Source organism: Littorina saxatilis, linkage group LG1, assembly GCF_037325665.1.
Source record: "Littorina saxatilis isolate snail1 linkage group LG1, US_GU_Lsax_2.0, whole genome shotgun sequence".
Classification (NCBI taxonomy): Eukaryota; Metazoa; Mollusca; class Gastropoda; order Littorinimorpha; family Littorinidae; genus Littorina; species Littorina saxatilis.
Window position 1 is genome coordinate 50479804 of NC_090245.1, and position 10582 is coordinate 50490385.

Genomic DNA, 10582 nt, shown 5'->3' on the forward strand with positions numbered 1-10582 from the left:
CAAGCATGCGTTCACATTCTTTAATTTGTTGGTCCTATATTGTATATGTATATAGTATATAGACTTTATTGTAACATCAAAACAAACTCACATCACACACACACACACTGACACACACACACTGACACACACACACACACATACACACACACACACACACACACACACACACACACACACACACACATGTGACACACACACACACTATAACAAATTCACTTACATACATTTATTTTTGTTCGTGGTGAGACTGTACACACATACTATATCCATGCAATCTGTTCGTTAAATACACGTTTGTATCTTAGTCGTTTTAAACTTCAAAACGGTGACCAATAATTACAATCGGTCTCTCTCTCTCTCTCTCTCTCTCTCTCTCTCTCTCTCTCTCTCTCTCCAATAGTCATATTCATAAACACACAAACATACATGCACGCACACCCATGCATTCATAACCCCTTCTGCCTCACCATGCATACTGCAGTGGATATTTGTGAGCAGTAAAACGACTCCGGTTACTATTGATCAAGGGTGTGTCAGATTTACTCGTACTGAGACTATAGTAAAATCGAAGATCTTAGGATCGACCTCATTTACACATTCCTACATCTTAAAAATAGCCATGTCCATCTAAACAAAATTATTTCAGCATAAAAATGCAAAACTGCTCAGGAAGCAGAAAGGCTGTTGACTTTTTATGGGGGCGAGGACGCCCCCATTCTATACGGATAGTTTCGAGGTTGACCATGGGCAGCGCCATTTTGTTGTGAAATACGTCATCAGTTTGTGTACACAGGAAGTTGTGACATCCGTCACCCTATGGGAGGGGTGGAGGCAACATTGTTCATCTGTAGAAAGTTGTGAAATCCGTCACCCTATGGGAGGAGTGAAGGCAAATTTGGTCATCACAGAGTTTGTGTAACACAGGAAGTTGTGAAATACGTCACCCTATGGGAGGGGTGACGGCAAAATCGCATTGTGTGTTTCTAAATGAAAATAAACCATTAGCGTGTGTAAAAGCCACGGCAGACAGGTCTTGCTTAATTAACATTATCGTTTACTCGGGAAGGAAGTTAGCTTTAAAGCATAACACCCAACACAAATAAGGCCACTGTCAGTGTCACAAGCACTCATGGTCTACACTTGGACAATCCTGCGTCGGTTTATTTTATCAGATGTTATCAATCAATGCTTCAACTTGAACAATACGACGCATAGTATCACTTAGAGAACAATTCAAGGGAGAAGGATAAAACATCCTGTGGTTAACGATAACTTGAGCAAGAAGTCCTTTTCGCTTTCGATTTGGTCGATACGACAAATATTTCCTGTCGGTCCAAATGTAAATTCATTATTGCTATGAGACATCCGTGTATGTCACTGACACACTCACAACCATCTTCCCTCTCAAAGCAATTTAACACTGACACATACGGCTACTTTTTTCTCGATGTCACGAAATACTTAGTCATAACAAGGAAGAAACTGTCAACCAAACTCAACAAAAATGTCACCATCACAGCAAAAACCTGATAATGAAGTCTTAATGTGCACGTCGGTATGAGAGACTATGCCAGATCTTACACGTGTAACCACACACACACACACACACACACACACACACACACTGGCACACACACAGGCACACACACACACACACACTGTGACACATGTACCTTGAGATATTCTCTGGTAACGCTCAAAATGAGCAATTGAACAAACATCAACAAACACAAACCTTTGTACATAAAACAAAACAATAAACACAATCTGATTAAGAAAGAGGCTAAACCACCACAATGTAAATCATGGTATACAGTGTAACAGAGTTCACACGAAAACGTAACAAAATTGTTCTATACAGCGTATAACTGCCGAGTGCATTTTCAGCGGGTACGTGGTTTATATACTCATATATACACCAAAAAACCCTGGGCAGATCAGAAGAAGCAGCATTAATACAGCTCTAATCGCATCAATACAAAAACAAAAACACGAGATAAAATAGTCCATGGGTACTTAATAAAGACATTAGGAGCAGATACTGATTGTGAATGTGAGGTTGGTAGGTTGGAAGTTGGTTTTTCATGTTCCTTCAACCTATTTGGCTATTCGGGACCGCTTTGATTTAGTTTACTTTTTCAGATTTTGAATGTGACAAATCACGTGCAGGGAGGATGTGTTGAGAGGGAACTGTTGTCACCAGTTTGGCTTTATAGCCCCGCGATTTTCCGCTAGCCACCATCTTCTCACAATGCCTCCCAGACGAAAGGTGACCACCTTCAACAAAGCCCGGGCCATCGCATGGCTGCAAGACGGCGTAAGCAAGCGAGAAGTGGGCAGACGACTTGGAGTGTCCCATTCTGTCGTGGTCAGGCTGCATCAGAAGTTCCAGGCCACCAACAGCGTTCTGGAGAGGCCCAGGTCAGGACGGCCTAAGAAGACAACACAGCGTGAAGATCGCTTCTCAGAAGACAAGCTCTGCAGCAGCGAGGCACCACTGCAAACATCATCAGGGGCCAACTGAGGGTGGCAACAAACACCAACGTCAGCACGAAAACCATCCGCAAACGCCTGCACGAAGTTGGCCTGCGATCACGTCGTCCAGCTGTACGGCCACGACTGACAGCAGCTCATCGCCAGGTTGTCCCGTTTGGTTCTACCCGTCCCACACCAGATTGGTGTGCAGGCTGTGTTCCAGTACGATAACGCGACACCTCACAGAGCGAGGCTGGTCAACAACTTCATCCAGCAGGCTGGTGTCACCAGGATGAACTGGCCGGCCTGCAGCCCTGATTTCAACCCCATCGAGCACCTGTGGGATGAGCTGGACAGGCGAGTGAGGAACAACCATCCACCCCCAAGGAACCTGCAGCAACTGCTTCAGTTCCTGCAAATGGAATGGCAGGCCATTCCTCAGGCCTTCTGCAGGAAGCTGGTAAACTCGATGCGGAACAGGACTGCAGAAGGCATCGCAAAACGCGGCGGACACACCCATTACTGAACTGTTCGGAACTTGCAAATTTTGTTTTCGACCCCCATGTTGTTTCAGAGCTTGTTGACACGTAATGCGTGAATGAAATGTCACCATATTTTGGAAAAGGATTGCAGAGATAATGAATTAAACATGTTACAAATTTGATTCAATTTTGTTTGGCGGTTTGGAAGCTGTGTTTGTTTGCGTAAGTGGTCCCTAACTTTTTCCTATGAGTATATTATGCGGTAATATTCATTGTAATGATAATGAGCTTTAAAATAAAAAGATCAACAGAAAAATGTCAGATACCCGGCACAACAGCTGCCTTTCACTATGATTGCAGCCTATACGTCATCTTCGTAGTAATCAATAAGTAGGAAATCCACTGATTCTGAGTTCTGCTGGAGGGTGGGGTCTGCAAATAATCAAAGAATAAACAACGATTTATAACAGGACAAATCGGTCAGAGAAACAAAACAACAGTTGCGGTTTGTGGTTGAAAGGAAGTGTCAGATGCAAATTAATACACTTTGACCTGACAGTAAGATCATCATTACGTCTTGCCAAGGTAAAACCTAATAAAATGAATAAACAAAAGAGAATAAAACCGACTGAGTTTTACCAAGCAAATGCCAATACTGACATTTTGTCCGCTTTTCAAGCGGCAGTTATTTCAAATGTTTTTCAACCCGAACTCTCATTTTCATCATTCAACACACACATTCATCTTTCTATGAGATGTGCCTAAGTTAAAGTTGAACCAAGGAACTTCTATAAATGGACTGAAGTGAGAAGACGGAGTGGACAAGCACTAAACCAAGTTTACAATATATACAAAGATGCATCGGGAAAAAAAAAGCAATTTTCACAATCCCTTTTTGAAATGCAACTAAGACCAACAAGAAGAGCAAACGCTCGATCGAGTCACTTTCGCAGTTCTGAATATTATATGAGGCATCAGATGGACAGGAAGAAATTGCTATTCACAACACAATGAGTCACGTTCACATAAAATTTGAGCCCGGTCACTTTTATAGTTTCCGAGAAAAGCCCAACGTTAAGTTGTGTGTTGCCGAACAGAAAAGGCTAGTTATCTCCCTTGTTTTTCTGATAACGTTCGTAAAAGGCTACAGATGTAAATACTTTGATGTAAAGAATAATCCTACAAAGTTTCAATCACATCCGATGAACTTTGTCAAAGATATAAAATGTCTAATTTTTCCTTTGACGCTGACCTGTGACCTTGAAAAAGGTCAAAGGTCAACGAAACCATCGTTAAAGTGTAGAGGTCATTGGAGGTCACGACTAAACAAAATATGAGCCCGATCGCTTTGATAGTTTCCGAGAAAAGTTTGTCAAAGATATAAAATGTCTAATTTTTCCTTTGACGCTGACCTGTGACCTTGAAAAAGGTCAAAGGTCAACGAAACCATCGTTAAAGTGTAGAGGTCATTGGAGGTCACGACTAAACAAAATATGAGCCCGATCGCTTTGATAGTTTCCGAGAAAAGTCCAACGTTAAGGTGGTGTCTACGGACGGCCGGCCGGACGGCCGGCCGGACAGACTAACACTGACCGATTACATAGAGTCACTTTTTCTCAAGTGACTCAAAAACGTAAAAATAAAAAAAAAGAATATAAAAAAGCATGCAAAGACAAAGGCAAATGTCATACAAATAATCCCAACCTTGGATTGATCTGTGTATTTGTTAAATAAACACAGCCAAGTCGGTGGTAATAAATGCATAACAAATCTGGCAAGCACTGCAACAAATACTTGTAACATTGGGATGCTCCTTTCTGACCATAATTATAAGCCATTTTTTTAAAAAGGTCGAAATTAGCTCATGTAACGGATCCATATAAATCTCTTTTCTTTTTTGGATATGGGACTAAAAGTATTTCCGAAATTACAAAGTTTCATGCATCCTACAGTGCTAGATTATATACTTTCTTTGCAAAGGAGAATCCCACAAACAAACAAAAGAGCCTGTGCCTAATATGTGACCCTCCACCACGAATGAGTCGCATGTCACCTCGCGCGGTTCTGCACTAGGCTTAAAGGTACTGAACTTGTCAAATCCAGGTGCACGGATCCCCTGGGGCTTTTAGTCATACCTCAGGCAGCTATCCGTTAGATAGAAGAACTACCAAGTTTCATTGACTTGCACCCAAAGAGTCAAGAACTGCGATTTTTTTACGAATTAATTTCGGACTCTGTCCCGGCTGGTCTTGACCTATTTTTGGATCTAAATTTAGATCAGGTAGATTAGATTAGATCACCACATCATGCACAAAAAGACACGTCACTAGCAAACTATGTCAGACATCATCATGAGTTTGTGTAAAACAAAATGGAAGCCGGAATCACTCAGTTGAATCGAACTCCGACAAAACACCACGTAATAACTAGGTTAATTTATGCACTCGCGTGAACAAGCCAACTGTCGAGCTTCACAGATGTCGTCGTTGGGTAGTTTTGGGTTTGTTTTACTACCATAGGAGGATTTTTGAACTGTAAATGCACTCAGCTGCAACAAAAACGCAAAACGAAGGCTGTGAGCTGCACTGTGCCTTTAATATAAGTCCGGGGAGTGTCTGGTAACAGTGTGAGGGTCACCTTAGTCACAGGCTTATAACTCAAACAGTTTTCGCTCTTTTCTAAAACGGTTTTCACCACTGGATAGAGCATAAACACTTCTTTAGGAAAATGTAAAAATATGAAAATAAAGCAAAGGTGACATGTGACTCATTGTGTGGTGGAGGGTCACATATATGAGAGTTCATTATGCGCAATCAAAACATTTAATGTCATCCTTGACGAGAAACAAAGAACACAAAACAAAAGAACACTTTCTACGAAAGAAGAGGCCTTCACTGTTTGATGGGTAAGCTACCTCAAAAAAATAGTCATACACACACACAAATATATTTTAAATTATTTTTTATATATATATAAATATAGGACTTTCTAAAAGCAAAATCGAAAAGGCACTGACACTCCAAGAAGCTCACAAACTGACAAATAATTGAAAGAAAACAACTCGCAATGGCTGTAAGATGGAAGCTGCTCAAACCTGGCTACCTCGTTCACCATCATTCTCAAACACGCCAGCAAACAGCATTGATAAAAGTCAGTATTATACAAACAAACAAGATACAGATCGTCCGTGGAGATGAGAGTCTCGAAAACTACTCCAATACAAGCCACTCTCTGAATTAACAGCACAATACTATTTAAGATCTACGGCGCACTTTGAGATCTACCACTCCGTCGCTAATTAATAGGTGTCCATGTTTCGTTCAGGGTCATACTGTGGTGCACTGGTGTTCGTGGTAGTGGTAGCAGCCTGGGTTCGACCCTCCCGCCATTCTTTGAATGTGAAATACCCGTGTGCGCAAATCCCCGCCAGGGCAAAAAATCCAAAGGCCTGGAATGAAAACAAAACAAATAAAATATTAAGTTTGTGTTTTGCCAGTGATACATTTCAGGCATATATACAGAGTAAGCAGTAGCCAGACCGAGAGAGAGAGATGGAGGAAAGGGATGTTTGTATGTGAGGGGGGGGGGGTGGTGACTTTGGCTGAGGGGAGGGGGGGATTAGGGGAGTCGTCTTTAGATAAAAATTACCAAAGATTATGCAAAACACACAAGAGATTATGAAAATCAAAATGAATGTACAACTAAGGATTTTTTTTAAAACGTATACTTCACGGGCGGGTAAAAGAAGGAACTAAAACATTCCCTTTATTTAAATGAAGTAAACTAACAAACAAAACGCAAAATCAACAACTGACATGAGACATTTTTGACCAAAATAAGACATTTTACACAGATGATCTCGACAGTCATTGTTCACCTCGATCGCTGGTGCAGTCTTTGAGGAACAATGACTATCTCGATCTGTGGAAAATGTCATATTTTGGTCCAAAATACAAGTAACGTACACAGTATTGAAATGAACAACAACACTCACCGCTGCAGCTTTGTTGGAGTCCTTTCCACAGGCCTGGGCGGCTATGACGATGAAGCCGATGAGATAGAAGAGGGCATAGACTGCCAGGTAGATCAGCTCCTGAAACAGGTGTATTAAACAAAACAAAATGTCACTTTTTTGTTAGAACTTCCTGGGCGAATTCAATTTGAGGATAATGTGTATATGTTACAGTCAATAAGTGAAATGAGTCATCACATGTAATGACTGAAAATTGTAGTCATTACGTGTAATTACTGTTTTATACGGGCACTTACGTGTAATGACTAAAAAATCTTTAGTCATTACGTGGCAGTTAAAACTGTACAAAAATGATACTGATTAAACAATTAACTCTACCCCCGACTTTACAGACAGAAACAACAACAAAATTCACAGACAGAAAATGTTTGTTGTTTGGTGTGTTTTTTTACAGCCGAGGGGGGGGAAGGGGTCCGGAACCCCTGTAACCCCCCCCCCCTCCAATCCGCCCCTGAACCATACGCACACTGTCACACGGGCACCGTTAACAGTCCAACTAGCATGATGAAAGTCGCTTGTTCATTTTAATGCTTGTTATTCTCTCAGGTGCCAGGAGATTGTTTCCGTATAACTCTCGCTTGCTCCATAACACATGTCGTATGCATTTAAAGCGCTTACTTTCCTTTGGTTATTTGATCAGTCAAACTAGCGACAAATTTATTTGGTGCAGACAATTTCCAAATGGATTCAAAACCGGTCCGAATGTGTTCCGGCTTTTGTTTTTCCGGCAAGCCTTATGTCATCATAGAACGGCAATTTCCGGTAAAACGTGCACTGTTAAACTCAATGTGAATCCTATACAGGCCGCGTTGTACTTCGATCACAACAAGGCCAGCCAGACTTTGGAACAAAAAAGTAATCTGTAAACCTATTAGTTTGAGCCACAGCAGTTTACACTTACAGACGGACCGACAAACAGACAGACAAGAGGGAGAGAGAAGAAGAGAGAGAGAGAAAGAGAGAGAAAAAGAGAGAGAAATTAAGAAACAGAGTGTCTGTGGGGTGGGTGGGCTGAGGATGGTCCTGCAGTAGAACATCTAAAGAGAGTGAGAGGGAGAGAGACAGACAGACAGACAGAGGGACAGACAAACAAAGGTGCAAAGAGAGAGACGTCAAGGTGAAAGACACCAGGAGATGATGACTGACAAGCATCTGAGCACCCCAAAGAAAAAGAGAGAGGGAGAGAGGATAAACAAAACTTGAATAAATGTAAAAATGAAGAGATGAAAAATAAGAACATACAGACAGACGCATAAACAGACAGATAGCAGGGGCAGATCACATCATTTTTAAGGCGGGGGGGGGGGGGGGGGTTCCAAATTTCTTTTAGGGACAATTCGACGACGCAAAGCATTTAGTTGAGTGCGCGAAGCGTTCAAACCTCCTAGGGGGGGTCCGGGGGCATGCCCCCCTTAAAATGTTGATAAAAGCAAGGAAAATGGAGCAATCTGGTGCAATCTGAGCCAAGAAACTTCCCCTAATACACCTTCCAAACAGTAAATTTAAGAAGCCAAATTTGGATCAAAACAAGGACAATTGACCGATCTGGTACAACCTGAGCCAACAAATCACCCAACCACCTTCCAAATCCGTCACTTAGAAGACAAAGGCCAGCTCCTAGGGGGCCCCGGAAAGTTATGATAAAAATCAAGGAAAATGGAGCAATCTGGTGCAATCTGAGCATCAGTTTTTCTTGTTTTTCTTTGTTTTCTCTCTTTTTTACTTTTTTATTTTTTAGGCTGGGGAGGGGGGGTTCCGGAAACCCCCCCTGGATCCGCCCCTGGACAGATAGATAACCTGGAGACAGTGAACAGAAAACTCAGTACCAAAAAGAAAACCCCATAAGATCTGCTGTCGTAGATAGCACTAACAGTCGTCAAGGCACCAGAAGGGAAACAAAAGAAGAGAGACAGACAGACGGACACACACACACACACACACACACGCAGACACACACACACACATACACACACACACCCACACCCACACCCACACACTGTACTCTGGTCGACTCACCACTAGTCACCAAGGCACCACCTTGAAAAAAAACTATTGCCTAGCGTGGCACACACACACACACACACAAATAGTACTCTGGGCGACTCCCCACTAGTCGCCAAGGCACCACCTTGAAGAAAACCCTCTTGTCTAGCGTGGCACACACACACACACACACACACACACACACACACACACACACACACACACACACACACACACACACACACACACTGTTCTCCGGTCGACTCACCACTAGTCGCCAAGGCACCACCTTGAAGAAAACCCTCTTGTCTAGCGTGGCACACACACACACACACACACACACACACACACACACACACACACACACACACACACACACACACACACACACACTGTACTCCGCTCGACTCACCACTAGTTGCCAAGGCACCACCTTGAAGAAAACCCTCTTGTCTAGCGTGGCACACACATATACACACACACACACACACACACGCACACACACACCGTCACACACACACACAAACACACTGTACTCTGGTCCGCGACTCACCACTCGTCGCCAAGGCACCACCTTGAAGAAAACCCTCTTGTCTAGCGTGGCACACACACACACACACACACACACACACACACACACACACACACACACACACACACACACACACACACACACACACACACACACACACACACACACACACACACACACACACACACACACACACACACACACACAATGTACTCTCAGGGTCGACTCACCACTAGTCGCCAAGGCACCACCTTGAAGAAAACCCTCTTGTCCGCCGTGAGGACGAAGAAGAACCAGAGGGCGACGATGGTCAGGAAGCAGGAGATGGAGACGAACTCGAAAAAGTTGTAGGTTGAGGAGTAGGCGTGATCACAGTGTATTGACCGCCCTGACGCACAGCAGATGAAAGCGATGAGCGAGATGATCTGAAAAGGAAAGAAAGAGAAGATGAAGTAAATGTGAACACTGATGTCTAGATCTGGGATGAGGGGGAGTGGGGTGGTGGGGTGGGTCGGTTGTGGTGGAGGCAAACCGCTCCGTGTGTGGAGAGAGAACTCAGAACTCAGAACTCAGAAATTTTATTGTAAACCACACTGTTGTGTTTGTACAAGGGGGGAGTAGAGTTTCCATTCAATGTATACTCTCTCACAAACAAGTAAGAACAAGTGCATAATACAGTGCTAAGGGTTGGAACATAGCGATCGAAAATCATTTACACACATTCATTTTAGCCTAGCAGTTGCTGTCGATGCCTGAATGCATAAAATGTATACCGGGAGAGTGCCCACAACCTACTTTTGTTTTGTGTTAGTAGTATCTGCATTGACGAGTTTTCTAGTTGACCGATTTCAAAGACATTTCCCAGGTAAGTTTCTCTTATATCAGAGTATACTGGACACTTAAAAAGAAAGTGGTGCTCGTTTTCGTGAGGGTATCTGCAAAGTGGGCAAACATGGGAACCGTTTGCAGAATATCTCTGTTTGTTGCACATCAAGGGTGAAACCCCAAGTCTGAGTTTTGTGAACACTTTTTGAATATATGGATTGTCTATTTGGTCAAGGTACTTTTCTCTTC

At 42.8% G+C, this 10582-nt stretch overlaps 1 protein-coding gene across 2 annotated transcripts in view; it reads right to left on the reverse strand.

Annotated features, from left to right (window-relative positions):
- Window positions 1-214: 214 nt before the first annotated feature.
- LOC138972976 (CKLF-like MARVEL transmembrane domain-containing protein 4) overlaps window positions 215-10582 on the reverse strand; it is a 17049-nt gene continuing 6681 nt past the window's right edge. Inside the window, exons 3-6 of one of the 2 annotated variants that reach the window (XM_070345636.1) lie at window positions 9739-9933; window positions 6955-7053; window positions 6293-6408; window positions 215-3392 (exon numbers count right to left, since the gene is read on the reverse strand). In XM_070345636.1, the coding sequence (XP_070201737.1) occupies window positions 3344-3392; window positions 6293-6408; window positions 6955-7053; window positions 9739-9933 (459 nt within the window). In that variant the 3' untranslated portion in view covers window positions 215-3343. Of the gene's footprint in view, window positions 6409-6954; window positions 7054-9738; window positions 9934-10582 lie in introns of both variants that reach the window. The other variant, XM_070345645.1, reaches the window with a different exon arrangement.